The 16727-nt window shown below is 59.4% G+C and overlaps 2 protein-coding genes across 4 annotated transcripts in view; one reads left to right on the forward strand and one right to left on the reverse strand.

The window, feature by feature from the left end:
• The first annotated feature begins 2158 nt into the window (after nucleotides 1-2158).
• Nucleotides 2159-13044, forward strand: LOC102242999 (chromosome unknown open reading frame, human C2orf54). 3 transcript variants are annotated; one of them, XM_005857698.2, is made up of 6 exons: nucleotides 2159-2376; nucleotides 3403-4056; nucleotides 7361-7586; nucleotides 9188-9341; nucleotides 10672-11028; nucleotides 11837-13044. In XM_005857698.2, the coding sequence occupies exons 2-6, from the start codon at nucleotides 3549-3551 to the stop codon at nucleotides 11927-11929; spliced, it is 1338 nt and encodes a 445-aa protein (XP_005857760.1). In that variant the 5' UTR covers nucleotides 2159-2376; nucleotides 3403-3548; the 3' UTR covers nucleotides 11930-13044. The 3 variants fall into 3 exon arrangements, with proteins under 3 accessions (XP_005857760.1, XP_005857761.1, XP_014402235.1); XM_005857699.2 differs by lacking the exon at nucleotides 2159-2376 and having other exon boundaries at nucleotides 3041-4056; XM_014546749.1 differs by lacking the exons at nucleotides 2159-2376; nucleotides 9188-9341 and having other exon boundaries at nucleotides 3041-4056.
• A 536-nt stretch (nucleotides 13045-13580) lies between these two features.
• AGXT (alanine-glyoxylate aminotransferase) overlaps nucleotides 13581-16727 on the reverse strand; it is an 11581-nt gene continuing 8434 nt past the window's right edge. The window contains exons 10-11 of the mRNA XM_005857700.2: nucleotides 16091-16219; nucleotides 13581-15566 (exon numbers count right to left, since the gene is read on the reverse strand). Coding sequence (XP_005857762.1) covers nucleotides 15459-15566; nucleotides 16091-16219 — 237 coding nt within the window. The 3' untranslated portion in view covers nucleotides 13581-15458. The remainder of the gene's footprint in view (nucleotides 15567-16090; nucleotides 16220-16727) is intronic.

The raw sequence follows: 16727 nt of genomic DNA on the forward strand, positions 1-16727 counted from the left end.
CTGCAGCACCAGGGGCTGGATCTTCTCCCACACATGGCAGCCACAGAGGAGGTCTAGTGGGTTCCCGAGTCCAGGCTGTGCGATGGATTCCACCCTCCGGGGGAGGGTTGGGGGGGCTCCGGTCTGGCCCTGTGCTGACGGAATGGCCCCTGATGACAGAGCTGGCTGCTCTGTGTGGCCCCACTCAGGGCCACGCCCACTCGAGCCCCTTCTCCACACCACCCTTTCCCAGCCCCGTGCGGAGGCCCCTTGGAGCTTTCCTGTCCCCAGAGGCCCCTGCACACCCCTGTCCTGGCTGCGGCTGCCGCTGGTCTCCTTCCTGCTTTGAAAATCTCCACGGCTCAGCTGTCTGCTCCTCACTTGCTTCTGCCAGGGTCCGAGGGCAGGCACCTCCCTGAGGACAATGCTGGTCGGCCACATACCTGCTTCTCCTTCGGTGGCCCTGAGCGTCTACAAACAGCTGGACAGCCCCCACCAGACAGACTTACCCTCACAACCCCAGCCCATGTTCTGTAAGGAAGGGTCTTCCTGCTTCGCCAGCCTCTCCATTAACCTTGGGGTTAGATGTCCCGGCACCTCCTTCCACACCTAGTCCTGCCTGTTTCCTGCCTTGAAGGAGCGGCAGGGGTGGAGGAGATGGGCACGCCCAGGACTGGGTCTCTGTGGGAGGAGGAGGCAGGCCAGTGCCGGCTGTGTCACATCGGGGCCTGGGACTCCTCCCGGAGGGGCCTGGCTTACCCTCTCAGCAAGCCCCTCACCACCACATAGGGATTTTCACTCCTCACCGGGTGCTGAGACGCGGGGGTTTGGGTGGAAGGCCCCTCCCGCCCTCTGGCCAGCACCTCTGGGCATTCCTGAAATACAGGATCTGTGCTCTCGCCCTGAATTACATGGAGGTGGAAGCTGGACAAACATGCAATCGAAGTTGTTGTGTGAGCCTCGAGCAATCCCCTTCCTGAGCCACCAAGGCCCCCATGGAACGATGGAACGTGTCTGATAAGCCCACACCGGGTCCTGCTCCCCTCACTCACCACACCACCCTGCTGGGCTCTCAGGGTGCTGGGCCTGGGCTGTGGCCTGCAGGTCTCTGGCCAAAAGCTTCCCAGGCGAGTGGGCACCTGCATCTCCTGTGCCAGCAGCCCCATCCTCCCTGCTCTGCCCTGCCTGGTCCAGGTGCAGCTTATGACCATCTTCCTGGCCTTCACCTGTCCACAGCTCCAAGGCCTTGTCCAAGTGCCTGTGGCCACCTTCATGTGGGCTCCAGGACACACTGAGGACCATTCCCCACCCAGGGAGACAGTGTCTGACAGTGTGACCCTCTGATTTAGTCCCCCTCCCAACTGCCAGTGCTCACAGGGCCACTACCCTCCTCTCCTCCCCTCGCCTAGCGGGGAGGACCCCTGCTCCACTGTCTCCTGATGGGCAGCTGGGGGGTGTGGAGCTGGAGCTTGTCCTGACTCAGAGCCCTGGGCGCTTTGGGTAGACGGGTCCATTGGTCCCCTGGGCAAGTTCAGAGACAGCTGTAAGATTCCTGGGAAAGTGGAGGAACGTGAGAATCCCAAGAATCCCGAGAATCCCACTCGCAGACAAGGGAAGCCACTACAGGAACAGGACCCAAGACTGAGAGTCAGGATGAGGGCTGCAGGACCAGCTCCCCTGCAGCCACGCCCCTCCCTCTAGGCCAGAGTCCCCTGGAGACAGGGGGGCATGCAAAGCAGTGTGTGCAGGGAAAAGATCGGGGTGCAGGTGTTATGTGAGGTCCGAGCAGCAGCCCTGGGGGAGGGGCAGAATGCTCTGGGCAACCCCCAAGGACAGGGCTGGGCCAGGTTTGAGGAGGGAAATCTGTCTTGTTTGTGTCGTGGGCTCCCCGGTCAGGTGGGGAGCTCCCCGTCCTAGGAGGCATGGAAGCAGAGACCCATTCACTGGGGCTGCAACTCCACAGAAGGGCTTCCAAGCACCAGGAAGTGAGTGCCTTGGATCCGGTTCTGCCCACAGCTCTGACTCAGGCACACAATCTGACTCAGGCACGCAGCTCCGGGGTGGGCTGCGGGGGTGTGGGGGCATGTTTGCGATAGCTGTCAGCCTTCTCCATGGAGCCATCTCCACTTTTGCTGTTTACAGAAGCTCCAGGGGACGCAGGGAGGGGGGTGTGGGGGGTACCTGATGCACACGGCCAGCCTGGAGGGGCCAAGGGTCATAGGGCGGCTCCCACCTGCTGGTTGGGACTTGCTCAGCCCTGAGCAGAGAGGCAGTTGGGCTGGGCAGGGTGCCCAGCACAGGTGCTGGAGGGGCTGGCAGGGCGGGGCTTTTCAGGCCCAAGAGGTGGAGCCAAGGAGACTTCCCCTAGAACCAGACTCACTCCAGCTCCAGGCCCAGGTGGGTACTTTTCTCAAGCTGAAGGCCAGGTAGGGTGGGGGACAGGCAACTTGAGGGCCCAAGGCTGGTGGTGGGCAGCAGGGGGCACTGGACACAGGCCTTGCAGGAGCAAGGGGCAGGATTCACACCTGGACTTTGATGGGCCCCAAGTTTGAAGTTCCCAGCTTCCAGGTGGGGGCACAGGTGCCTGAGGGAATGCTCAGGTTACTATGGACATGCAGTCCCCAGCTCTGGCCTGAGGCCGGTTGCTTTCAGGATGCCTCAGAGAGAGACGGCTGGGAGGTGGTGGCCCCAGAGACAGGCCTCCACACTCAGGGGGCCCTGCCTGCCCTTTCACATCTCAGCAAAAGGGGATATCTTGTGTCCAAACAGCAATCTAGTGGGGTGGTGGTGGTGGGGGGGGTGATGTCACAGAGACCCCGAGGCTGCTGCCACTGGGATAAGGGTGGGAGGGGGAACAAAAACAGGCCCCCACCTCTAGGGACAGCACAGTAGCGGGGTGGGGGTAGGGGGAAGCCAGGCCCAGGAGGGTGGGAGTCTCAGCTTGAATGTGCCTTGGCCGAGAGGCTGAGGCAGTGTGAGAGAGGGTGCTGCCCAGCGAGGCCCCTCCCCCTGTAACCAGGCCCCCTCTCTGCCTGCTCCTGTGGCATTCCTGGGGCCCTGCCTGCCCTTTCACATCTCAGCAAAAGGGGATATCTTGTGTCCAAACAGCAATCTAGTGGGGTGGTGGTGGTGGGGGGGTGATGTCACAGAGACCCCGAGGCTGCTGCCACTGGGATAAGGGTGGGAGGGGGAACAAAAACAGGCCCCCACCTCTAGGGACAGCACAGTAGCGGGGTGGGGGTAGGGGGAAGCCAGGCCCAGGAGGGTGGGAGTCTCAGCTTGAATGTGCCTTGGCCGAGAGGCTGAGGCAGTGTGAGAGAGGGTGCTGCCCAGCGAGGCCCCTCCCCCTGTAACCAGGCCCCCTCTCTGCCTGCTCCTGTGGCATTCCTAATTGTTGATGACTGACTCACCCTCACTTCAAAGGCTTGGGCCAGGTTCAGCTATTTAACCTGCTGCACCCCACATCACTCTGGAATTCTGCTCTGCGGGGAGCTGGTGCCCCACCTGCGGACCTGCTCCTCATCTGGGCAGGTGCCTCCTCCCGGCTTCGGCACAGCCCCTCCAGGGCTATGTCCTCTGCCCTGGCCCCAGCCATGGCCGTGCAGGTGCCCCTGTGGCACCACTACCTGCAGGCCATCCGCTCGCGGGAGGCATCCCGAGCGCAGGACTACCAACGTGCAGAGAACGTGCTGCTCACCGTGCTGGAGCGCGTGCATGCCCAGGACCCCCGCTTCCTTGTGGATTACTCCCGAGACCTGGAGGCCTTGCAGTTTGCCCTGCGCTCCTCGGACAGCCCAGTGGACATGGAGGTGCCCCTGAGGGTGGACGCTGAAGCCCTCCTGAGTGAGGAGCCAGGGGCCAGCGAGATGGGCGATGGCCCCGTGACCTGCCGCCTGGGTGTCCCTAGAGAAGGGGCCGGCTTGGAGCAGTGGGTGACTGACGACGTCTTCACCGCCTCCTTGAACAGCAGCGCCAAGTGCTGCGGCCACATTGTGCCCAGCAAGGTCCTGCACGTCCTCAAGGACCTTCTGGTGGCTGCCATCGTGCACTGCAAGCACCATGGCCTCATCACGCCAGGTAGTGGGCAAGCTCTCTGTGCATGAATGAGTGCGTACGTGTGATGGTGGTGTGTGCACGCACACCTGTGTGAGTGCTCAGTTGTGTGTCAGGGGCATATGAGTTGGGGGACATCGCTCTGTGTTCTAAGAAGACGTGTTTCACGTTATTTGAGTTTTACATGGTGATATTGATAGTGATAGTAACATTTTAATGGATGCTACTTTGTAAGCGGCTGGAAACTATGACCAGTGTGCTGTTTTCCAGCTGATTTGCTTCAGGAGGGTCCCTGATGCAGTTCTGTTGTCAGTCCCAGCTGGACCTGACAGTCCTCCCAGCTGTCCTCACTTCCAGCCTCTGGTCACATTGCACTGGGACAGGACACTGTGTGTGTGTGTGTGTGTGTGTGTGTGTGTGTGTGACTGTGGGATTGTGAAGGCATGTACATGTGTGAGTGTGCACACATGTGAGTGTGGGTGTGTGCATACATGCACATGTGTGCACAGGACTGGTTCAACTTATGGCCCAGTTGCTAATTGAGCCCCAAGTGGGATCTGTGGCAGGTACCTTCAGATGAGCCAGGGGTCTGGCCTCAGTCTCTCCTCTGGTGCCTTGTTGATGTGGTCTGGATGGTGGCCCACTCAAGGTGGGCAGGGCCAGGAGTGGCAGGCTCCCTGCTCCCCAGGACTGTGAGGGGCTAGAAGCACAGGTGCGGGTTGTACAGGGCCCAGGACAGTGGGGCCCGGGGTGAGGAAGTCCATCTTCCTGGGGGTCAGGAAAAAGACATCAGGTTGTCCTGACAGGCAATTAGGGACTGAAATAGATGTCCTGCCACCTTGGGAGGGACAGGTACGCATGGGGGTGGCTGCACCTGGTATTAGTCTGGACCTCACATCTGCCATTAGGTCCGTGAGTGGGGATGGTAAGACCCCTGACAGACGGGGACCTGCCCCAGGCTGCCCAGGTGTGGAGCCCAGGTCTGGCTGCAATCCAGGCTCCGGCCCACCTGGTGACATGGTGACCTTAGCCATCGGGGCAGCCCACAGGACCAACCTTCTTCCTGTGGGTTCTAGGGAAGCCGGGCATCCTTCTCCATGCTGACATAAAGATTCAGAAGGAGGCCAGGCTCCTGGATAGACTTGTAACACAGGAGGTGTGACTTCCCATCCCAGTCCCTCCCCAGACCTGGCTGGTGACCTGGGCAGTTGGCCCTCATCTCGGGCTGATGACAGACACTGCCCTCACAGGGTGGCCGGGCCTGTCATTAGCTGCTCCTAAAGCCCTGCCTGCAGACATCTTAGCTGACCATCTCTGAACCTTCCAATTATCGAAGGCAGCACTGGCAAGGCCCTTCTGTCTTCTTCTGAGACCTAGCCTGGCTGTTCCCACCTGGTCCTGTCACCTTCAGGCCCTCCGTCCTGCCTAGGGGACAGACCCACCAATTGGTTGAGCACAAGGCTCTGCCCAGCCCGGGGTCCTTCAGGCACATTCTAGGCTGCCAGGCCCCTCCTCACCTTCCCCAGTCCCCTCATTCTGGCTGAGAAGGCAGCCACACCCAGGGGCTGGCCACCTGCATGCAGGAAAATTCCAAACATTGCTTCCTGACACCTCCCTTAAAAGGAAGTGTGCAGCTGCAGGTGACAAGGCTCAGGCTGTCCACCCCACCCCCAACCCCACCCTGGGAGCCCCTGAGAACTGTGACACCAGGCCAGACTGGTGGGGAGTGGCTGGGATGGGTGGCAGGTGTGGCTGGCTACCTTCCAAGCCACCAGTTCATGGACAAACTGTGTGACCAGCGGTAGCTAAGGAAATGAAGTCATCTGTGGCTTTGCATGACAGGTGCCTCAAATGCTAAAAGGGAGGGACTGGGGATCACAGAACCCCTCTCTCCCTTTTACTGATGGGAAAACTGAGGCCCATTCAGGGGATGGAGTAGCCCAGGTGGCAGGGACAGGACCAGCCCTGGGCTGGGTCCCAGGAGGTGGCCCAAGAGCTGCCCTGCAGGAGATTAGGAGGAGGGGTATACAGATGGGGTCCTGGGTCCTTTCTGGAGGACCCCCCAGGGCCCTGGACTCTCCGGGGCAGACTGTGTGTGGTAGGACAGGGGGAAGGACAACGGAGGGAGAAGGCCAGTGTGCCAGTATCCCCCACCTCTCGAGCCCCAGTCCCATGACCCCATGGAACGTCCCTTCTGGGTGGTCTGGGGACTCTGTGTAGGGGAGTAGGCTCTGGGCTGGGCCCCATGGGGCCTGAGTGGGAAGGGGATCGGGAAGCATTTTTGCTGGAATGTTCTGTCTCCCCTACCCCCCAGATGCCAGTGGAATTTAGGGCAGCCAGGCTTGTCCACTGTGAGCCTTCAGGGAGGGCCTCCTGGATGCTGGACACCAAGCCTGCTCCTCCAAACCCCAGGCCTTCTGGGGCATTGTTCATTCCCTTCTGAGCAGACTTGTCCTTCACTTCCCAGCCCCTCCCGTGAGGGGTGTCTGAGCCGGCAGACAAGCCACTCAGAGAGAAGTGTTAGAGCCCTCCTGACCTTCCTCCTTGAGAGAGGGGCAGGTCTCAGAACCACCTGGGGGGGAGGGTTGGGCCGGTGGGGCCCTTGGACCCAGCCAATGGGGCAGTGGCCAGGACCACTGGCCGAGGGCCCTGTCCTGAGGCAGACCTGCTCCTCTTGGGGTTGTGGCCTCTCCTGGCCCAGCCTGGGCAGCTGCTGCTGCCCCTCCTCCAGCAGAGAGGGCTGCAGGGGACATGGCCATGGGGTGGAACAGAACCCGGGTCAGGAGGGCCTGGGGAGGTGCCCATGGGGAAGCCTCAGTGCATCCACACTGCACGAGTCAGCCGCTGGGTTGTGGGAACAGATACCACAGCCAGGCGCTTAAACAACTTAAATTTAGGCTGGAAGTCCAAGGCCACGGGGTGGGCAGAGTTGGTTTCTCCTGAGGCCTCTGGCCAGTTCTCACATGGCTTCTTCTCTGGGTGGGATTCCCTGGCATCTCATCCATAAGGACCAGACGTATCAGATTAGCACCCACCCTGATGGCCTCATTTCGCTTCACCTTTTTTAAGACCCCCATCTCCACATACAATCACAGTCTGTGCTGCTGGGGGTTGAGAGGACACAATTCTGCCCATAACAGTTGTGCAGGCACCTGCTGGGTCAGCCCCACGCCTGGCTGAGGTTCCGGGTTGGTACAGGTGTTGGGGGATGGAGGGGCCTGCAGGTGTGGGCTGGGTGGGGCCGACAGGGCTGCAGGTGAGGGCCAAGGAGTGTCTTGGGAAGGCAGGGTTAGGCACGGATGAGGGGCCAGCAGGGCGGTCATTGCAGGTTCTCTGAAGGCGGACAGCCTGCGGGAGGAGGAGCTTCACCTGTCGCTGCTGGTGTCCAGTGGCTGGAGGACAATCCGCTTCAACGTGGTGCCCGTGGTGCGGTGGAAGCACAGGGTGCCTGTCCTGGAGGGGGCCCAGCGGGCGCCCGGGTTCCCTGAAGGCAGCTTGAAAAGGATCATCAGCCAAGAGGTGGCCCTGGTGCCCGCCAGCGCCCAGCTCTGGAGGTAGGAGGCACCTCCTGGGTCAGTGGGGTCCTGGGGAGTGGGCAGGAAGGGGTCACACCCCGCTGCTCCGTGGACATCTCTACCACACAGAGGTGACAGGAGTGTCCGGGGAATTCAGGGTACCCCTCCGAGCTTTGGGGAGTGGGCTGTGTGGTGGAACCCTTCATGACCAGCCCAGTGCACGAAAGCAGCAAAGAGGTCAGGTGGCTTGTCCAGGGCCCGGCAGGTTCCAGGAGCAGCTGGGAGGGTGGTCAGGGTCTAATGAGACAAAGTAGCACTGGGGCTTCACTCCTTCTGGGCTGCTCTTCCCGATTAGTGTCCCCGCTCCCAGGAGTCCCCATCCAAGGTATTTAGTTGTGATGTCCTCTCCCTGGCCTGGCCGAGGAGCCCAGCGATCTCGGGGAGGGTGGCATCTGCTGGGAAGGGAGCCCGAGAAGGTTCTGTGGGAGGGCGGGAGGGAGTGGGGGGCACAGGGCAGAGACTGAGCTCCCTGCAGACCCCACACCAGGGCCCGGCGAACCCCATTGGGATCTTTGCTTAACTGCAGCGGGCACACAGGTCACAATGACTTGGCCAGGGCGGGAGGGTGGGGGGCACAGGGCAGAGACTGAGCTCCCTGCAGACCCCACACCAGGGCCCGGCGAACCCCATTGGGATCTACTTTGCTTAACTGCAGCGGGCACACAGGTCACAATGACTTGGCCAGGGTGACCCACCTGCCAGCTCTCATGTCCGGGGTGAAGTGTGCAGGTGGGTGATGTTTGTAAAACTGGTTATGCCTTTTTGTGGTTTTCTGCTGCTCAGAAAGGCTCAGTAGAGCACCTGGGAGCCACCCCACCCACCTGGCCCATCTTTGCACAGAGCAGGGGCTGTGTTCAGGCTAGTGATGACGCTGGCTGCTGAGAAAGGGGAAGGGCTGGGCTGAGCAGTCATCTTTTGCAAGTAAATGGCCTTTCCTGTGCTCTGCCCACCACAGACTCAGGGGGCAGTTGACCGTCCAGTGTTGAGACTGCACACAGAGTGGGGAACCTGAGGGCACCATGCCCAGATCCCACCCTCAATCACCCAGCAAGCACACAGCTAGTGCCTCTGGTGTGCCCTGTGCTGTGGGCACTGCTGGGGGCAAGATTCTGAGCCCCTTTGTGGTCTGAAGGTGCCCGGTAGAGGGTGGCTGCCAGAGTGGGGCATGGAATGAAGACATCATACCTGCCAGGCTGCGGTGGCTCCTCCCACACCCCTGCCAGGAACCAGAAACCTCAGCTGCTCCACCCTGGGCTGCTGAGAGTGGCACCTTCCAGTCCCCATAAAAAGGCTTGGCTAGCCCAGAGGCTCCCCATGTCCCTCCGTGCTCTGTGTCTATGTGTAAACCAGACATTTCACACTAGACAGCCCTCTGCATGCCATTCCTGAAACATGCATGAAGCCCGGCTGCGTGCCTCCCACCAGCCTCTGCCAAGGTCTGGGCTGTCCCCTGGGGCTCAGGAGCTGCCCATCCTGGGGAGGCTTTCTTTTCTGGGGATACGCTGTGGATGCAGGGTGCCACGACACCTGGCTGAGGCCGAGATGCCGACCACGAGTGGTGTGTCTGTCTGGGCTCCCAGGGTCTCCATGGACTACCTGCTCACCAGGCTGCTTAGCGCACTGGGCTCCCTGCCGGGCCACCGCCTGGACAGCCTCTCCATCCTGGACCGGGTCAACCATGAGAGCTGGTGCGACAGCGGCCAGAGCCCCGGCCTCACCTTTGATCACCTGAAGGTACGTGTGGGGGGCTTAGGAGCCCTGTTCCCACTCTGCTGGGCCTTTGTCTATAACCAGAGGCCCGGGGCAGGGGGCCCCAGGTTGGGCCCTTGGGCCGGCTCTGACCGATGCACAGCCTGGAGCAAGCTCTGAGTCAGAGGCTTCTGAGGCCGTGCCGGGTTCCCAGAGGCCCAGGCTCACAGTGACATCTGGCTGCTGAGTGCGGTGGCACCTCAGACCCGCCTTTGCCATCCCAGGGCTGGTGACCCCGGGGGTTCTCCTGGCCCTTTGAGTTGGGTGGCACACAGCCAGCCTGCCCACCAGCTCGTGTCAGCCCTGGGAGACCTCTGTCCTCCGGCCTGGAGTCTGTGAATGTTACCGGCCGGGACTCCCTCTCTGAGTGGAGCCAGCCCGGCCCTGGCACCCCTCCTCTGCTGCCCAGTGGCTCCGTGACAGCACTGGAACAGTGTCCTCCTAGGGCTGGGTACTGCCAGGCGCTGGAAAAGTAGGGGCAGGAGCTCACAGGGTGGTGCAGGGGAAGTGGGTGGGGCCATGGAGTCTTGGGGTCTCTGCCCGGAGTGGGCAGTGCAAGGCCTCAGAATGCTGCTCCATGACACGGGTCGAGGGTTAAGAGACGTGGTCCACCCTGGTGCAGAAGAAACTCTACCAGGAGTCCCCGTGCGACCTCAAGCCACTCACCGTCCCTCTCAGAACTCCATCCCACCCCCTGAGGGGGTGCCAACTTCTGAGGGGGTCCTTTGGAGTCTGACACAGGGTGGCTCCTGCAGTGAAGTAGGGGTGATGGGATGGCAGAGGAGAGGGGCAGGTAAAGCAAAAGGAGAGGGGACTCAGGACCAGGGGTGGGAGGGCAGCCAGATAAGTCTAATTGTGGATTTCAGACATATTCTGGGCCCAGGAGTCCTGGGCACACAGACTAGGGCAGGGAATGTCATGGAGTGGGGCCCTTAGGGTGGAGCAATAGGGCATGAGTAGGAGTTCAGTGGGAGTGGGGCGTGAGGAAAGGGCCAGAGGGTGGGTAGGAGCCTCAAATCCCCTCAGAAGGATCTTGGTGGCTGGCGTCGGGGTGCCAGGGAGGCATGGAGAGGATGCTGGGTGGGGACCTGCTCAGCTGCAGTGCCCTCCTGCCCCTGGGAGTCAAGGGAGGCACCATGGTGGGCACAGCAGGTGGGAAGGGTCTAGGACTCACGCTGGGGCACCCAGGGGAGGTGTAAAGAGTGGGGGGAAAGTGCCTGTGGGCAGAGTCTTCTGGGAGTGGGGTGAGGAGGGGGGGCGCTGGAGGGTCCGTCCACATCCCGTCCCCAAGGCCTGACCCACTGTCTTCCCAAAGGCTGTGCTGCTCTGGGCCTCGGTGCTCTTCCCGGCGCCCGAGGACTGGGCGGAGCTGCAGGGCGCTGTGTACCGCCTGCTCGTGGTGCTGCTGTGCTGCTTGGCCACCAGGAACCTGCCCCACTTCCTCCACCCCGAGCACAACCTGCTGCAGGACACCAGCCTGGACCTCAATGCCCTCTACCAGCGCGTGGAGCACTTCGCCAGCCAGCCCGAGGCGTCCCTGCGCATCCACGTCACCCACCTGGGCCGCAGCCCCCCGCCGCGCATCGGCCACGGGGTCAAGGCGCTCCTGCAGCTGCCCGCCAGCGACCCCACCTACTGGGCCACCGCCTACTTTGATGTCCTGCTGGACAAGGTGGGCACAGACAGTTGAGGGGGCCTTGGGCAGACCTCTGCCCAGGGTCAGGAGCTTGAGCAAGGAGGTTGGGTCAGGTCAGGCCTCTAGACAGCTTCTGTCAGGAAAGGATGTGACATTGGGGTCAGATAGGCCATGATTGCCCCCTGCCCACCAGTGGCCCCACAGGCCCAGGACTGCTGTCTCGGAAGTAGGGAAGCATGCCCAAGCCTGCCCCTGTTCCCCCCAGAACCACCCAAACCCACAGTGAGAGCACTCAGAGCCCCAGCAGCTACCATCGGCTCCATTCCTCCTGAAGGGGTGTGGCCTCTGTGGGCCTCATCAGCAGATTCCCTGGACCCAGCAGTCCCATGCCACGTCCCTTGGCATTTAGGGGGTGCCTGTCTGCTCCACCAGCTGCCCCTCTCAAGCCCCAAGGTTCCACCAGCTCTGCTGACCCTCCCTTCCCCCGTCCCTGGGAGCCTCCTCCTGCTCCTCCCCCAAGGGCCATCCCCACCTTCATGCCAAAGAGCCAACATGTCCCCTTCCAGGGTACACTCAGGGACACGGAGTGATGGTAGCGGGAAGGGTAACCCACATTCAGGCCTCAGCAAGCACCTGCCCAGGCCTCCTTGGTGTCAGGCCATCCAGGGACACCTGGGTGTGAGGAAGGCCCTAGGCAGGTCCAGCTGCAGGGAGGACTGTCCAGGTGAGACCCAGAGGCAGGAAGCCCAGTGGTCAGGGACAGGTGTTGTCCCATGCTGTGTCTGGGGCCCAGTGATGGACTCCCAGATGTCTCTGTGACCCCTCTGTCCTGCCCTGCCCGCAGTTCCAGGTCTTCCACATCCAGGATAAGGACCGGATCTCGGCCATGCAGAGCATATTCCGGAAGACCAAGACCCTGGGCGGCGAGGACAGCTGAGTGGGTGCCTGGGCTCTGCCGCTGCTACACTGCCCCACGGAGGCTCCTGGGACACGGGCAGAGGCCTTCACCTTGAGGCGGGTGGTGGGTCGTGGAGGGACTTTGTCCGGGGTGGGTGGCCTCATGGGAGTCTAAGAGTGCAGGACAGTGGGCCCCTGGGAGCAGCTGCCTCATCTCCAGGGGTAAGGGGCATGTGCTTCTTGTGTCCATCCACCTGCGTGGTGCCGTCAAGACTCTGAAAACTGAGTTTCTGGATCTGAGGACTCGTCCCATCTGTGTCAAATGCCACTCCGTGAGGTGAAATACTACGTGTCTGATCTGGAATAAATTAATGCACTCCCAGGGAATAGCAAGAGTCCTTGTACCTGCCCACCTACCACAAGCACAAGGATGGGGCCTGCAGCCTCACTGGATCTTGGAGATGCGGTTACCTCCTTGGGAAGTCCATTTGTTGGCTGGCTCGGAGACAGTGAGTTCTGAGTGGGTCAAAGCACAGATTGGCTGTCCAGCAGGTTCACGGGCTGGGGTCCCCAGGGAGAACGGGCACCACGTGGCGTCCCTGGAAAACCCTAGCATGGAAGCCGAGGTTCTGCAGCAGAGAACAATAGTTCACTGTTCAAAGCACAGTGTCTGGTACGACATGGGCCCCGCAGAGGATGGGCCCGACCACAGAACCCAGGCCACTGTGTGCCCACCACGAGCTCCGTGCTATAGGTCCTTGCAATGAAGCAGGAAAACATAAGTAAAAGGCATGGATATTGGAAAAGAAGAAGTAAAACTGTCATTATTCATAGACAACTTGATTATGTACATAGAAAACCTTAAGGAATTCACAAAGAAACTACCAGACTTGTTAATTTAACAAGTCAAGAGATACAAGGTGAATAGAGGAAAGTGAACTGTATTTCTATATATTACAAGTAAACCACTGGAAATAAAAATTTAAAAATACCATTAACAATAGCATAAAAATATCACACATGCAGAAATATATCTAACAAAGGCTATGTGAGACTTCCACACTCAAAACTAGAAACAGCGCTACATATGATCTCAAGCGATCCAAATTAATGTTTAGGTCTTTAGAATTTTTAAATTAAAAATTTATAATATTTTGATGCTTTCCATTGTACGTAACTTGATACATAGATTTAGTGCCATTCCATCAAAACTCCAACACACTCTAGATAAGACAAGTCTAGAATTTGCATAGAAATTCAAAGGCTCTCTGACAGGAGAAACAATTTTGAAATAACAAAATTGGAGGATTCAAACCACCTGACTTTAGACATACTAGGAAGCTGCGCTAATTAAGACAGTGTGGCGCTAATGTGAGGATAACTAAATACAACAACACAGAATGGAGAGACCAGAGCAGACCTATGCATGTGGTCAGCTGACAGAGTGGTCAAGTCCATTAATTAGATGGGGAAGGGAAGTCTGGTCAGAGTGGGTGAAATTGTACCTTGACCCATTCTCCACTCCATCTCAAAATTAAGATGACGTGGATCATAAACCTACACATCAAAGCTGACACCAGTGCTTCTAGAAGAAACATGGTAAGATATCTTTAGGATCACAAAGTAGGCAAATGTTTCCTGGACAGCATCCAAACAGCACAGACCATAAAAGAAAACACTCGGACTTCATCAACATTTAAAATATCTGCTCTTTGAAAGACACGATATGAGTGCAGGTAAGCCACAGATTAGGAGAAAATGCTCATAGCAGCGTGTCTGACAGTATCCAGAACCTATCGAATAACTATCACAAGTTGACAATAAGAAGATAACATCAAATAATGTGAGCAAAACCCTTGGGCTGACACTCCTCAAAAGGAAATACATGAATGGCCAATAAACACATGAAAAGATGCTCAACACCATCAATCATCAGGGAAATGCATAATAAAATCAAAGTAGATTCAATTTCACACGCACTGGGGGGAAAAGAACGCCAAGTGATGGTGAGAGTGTGGAGCAACAGGAACTCTCCTCCACTCTGGTGAGAATGTAAAAGGTTGCAACCACCTCTGAGGACATGGTAGCAGCGCCTTACAAAGTTAAACCTGTCCTTACCGTGTGACCCATAATTCCACTCTAGGTATTTACCCAAGAGAAATGAATAGGTGTCCACATAAAGCCTGTCTAAGAATGGTCATTACCTCCGTATTCATAATAGCCCCCAGTTGGAAATCACCCAGGGGTCCATCAGCAGCAGGTGATGCACCAATTTTGATAAATCCATGCAATGCAATGGTAACCCAGCAACAAAGACTCACCGCATTCCCACAGTAACCAAGTGCGAAGGGAAAGCAGACCGGCTAGAGAATATACTGTGTGGTTCCATTTATATGAACTCCAGTCACAAAACTGATCGGTGGTGATGGAAATCAGTGGGAGGTGGTGCACTGACTGGATGGGGAGCTCAGGGGGCCTGCCGCTGGATGGCGCTTGTCTGCTTCTGGGGAAGCCCCACCAAGACAGGGCTGCTCTCAGGACAAAGGCCTACGTCGTGAAGGTGACCTGCAGGGCCCTGTGTGTTCGGGCCCCCAAGCTTTCGGGCCTCTTCTGGAAAAGCACCCATCCCTACCTTTGCTTTCTGGACTTCAGACCCTCTGGCCCTCACAGGTCCTGTGCTGACCATAGCTGTCATGTGAGTGTCCCACCAGTGCCCGTCTCTCCTGGTGGCCCAAAGCACTGGGCGTGGATGGCCTCTGATCTGCTCAGGGACCTACCCGAGTGCCCTGGGTGAGTGACAGGGGCAGAGCCAGTGAGGACCAGTGAGGACCGGGTAATGTGGGCATGGCTCTGACTGCCCAGAGCATACCCTGGTCCAGAGTAGGTCAGAGGTGGGCCTAGTCTGAAACTTCAAATTAGGGAGAGGCTGAGGGGGCTCGGCCCAAGTGAGGGCAGAGTGAATGGACAGAAGGTCCAAGAGCCAAACCAAGGAGTGGGGAGGCCGGGGCTCCAGGCCACCCTCAGCTGCACGTTGGAGGGTCTGCTGGCGGCCGGGCAGAGGCCCCCCCAGACTTGGTGCCTGCGCTGGCCTGCGGGCCAGGTACCCAGGCTCAGGTCCCAGCTGTGTGCTCTAGGCTTTCTGCCTTCACCCTCAACTCAGGTCACGGGTCACCCTGCGGCTGTGAGCTCCCCTGGAGGCTGTGTGTGACCATGTGTTTGGCAGGTGTGAGACCTGGGGCCCCTGCACACCCCATCTTCTAGCCCCAGGGAAGCCCTAAGCGAGGATCTGCCGTGAGCTTCCCCCAACAAAGGTGCAGTCAGGGCGCAGCAGTGCCTTCCTGCCAGACTCTTCCGCAGCCCAGCCCGCACAGTGAGGATGGATGACCACCTGTTCTTTATTGAGTATTCTCAGAAGGCCAGTGACCTGGGGACTGCAGCTCATTTGGGAGGAGCTGAGGATCCTGAGCCCAAAGGGCCATTTCCAGGGAGTTCTACTAGGAAGGAGAAGGGCCACTTGGGGCTGGGGCCTATCCTGCCCCCGGGCCCAAGGGCAGGGCCTGGTGCCCAAGTCATAGCTTGTTCCGGGGGCAGCGCTGCAGGGCCTCCTGTAGGGCCTCAATCACTCGGTCCACGTTCTCCCGGGTGGCGTTGCAGCCCAGGAGGCCGATCCGCAGCACCTGGGGGGCAAGGGTGGCGAGACGTCGTCCTCCACCCAGGACCCCACCTGGCCCTGGCTGAGGTCTGGACAGAGCCAGGTGGGCTCCCAACGAGGGGACTCCCACCCAGGGGACACAGGGAAGCCAGAGCTTCCTCCAGTCACACAGGGAGCTCCCAGACCCAGGCAGAGCCCACAGAGCTCGAGAAGGGTATCCAGGGTGGCGGTCAGAAAAGGCCACTCAGAATCACCCTCTCAGTGGGCACAGCTGGACCCGAGCACAGGGCCTCCTGCCTGCTCTGCCCCACAGAGAGGAGGAAGGACATTCTGGGTGGAATTGGAGGTGCTGCACCTCACCAGCTGGGGAAGAAGGGCCCAGATTCCCCCTGTACACACCCCCGGGGTTTGGAGAAAGATGTTCCTTTCCGGACACCCCCGCTGTCCTGGGTCCTTGGATGACTGCCGACCTCAGCCTGGACCCAGGCACAGTCATGCTCCATGTGGGGGTGAACCTAGTTTCTGTGGTAGGTATGGCCACCCCCTCACCTTCCCCAAGGAGGGCCCCAGGCCGCCCGTGATTTCGATGGAGAAGTGGTCTATGAGGTACTTGACGATGTCTCTCCAGTCGTAGCCAGCAGGCACGGCAATCGTGGTGACGGTGGGCAGCCGGAGCGTCTGCAGGACAGGCCTGGCTCAGCACCATCCTGACAGCTCTGGGCAGCTCCACCCGCCCTGCCCTTGGGCTTCAGAGGGACAGGTGGGGCTGGGGAAAAACTAGGGGGTCACAGGCTGCTGCTCAACCCCCAAGTGCCTCCATATGGCTGTTCCCTCAAGCAGGTCACACCCACCCTGTGTCAGGGGGGCTTCAGTTGACTGCTGACACTCGGGGTGCCTGGCTCATTCAGCTGACCTTCCCCCAAGTCAAAGCCCATGACTGGTTGGGCTCTGGAGGTCGATGGGAATCTTCCAGGTCAGGGATCCCCCATAACTAGTCTAGGTGGAGGGGCTATGGGGGAGACTGAGGCATCGAACTAAAGATTCAAAGGCCAAGGAGCCATGACCTTGATAGTGATGGCCCCCAGGATTGTCCCCAACCCCCAGGACCACAGGAACCTGCGTCCATATAGAGGGAACTGAGCAGGAGCTGTCCCCCCTCTGCAGACCCCCATGGGGCAGAGCCTCC

Source organism: Myotis brandtii, unplaced genomic scaffold (genome assembly GCF_000412655.1).
Source record: "Myotis brandtii unplaced genomic scaffold, ASM41265v1 scaffold112, whole genome shotgun sequence".
NCBI lineage: Eukaryota > Metazoa > Chordata > Mammalia > Chiroptera > Vespertilionidae > Myotis > Myotis brandtii.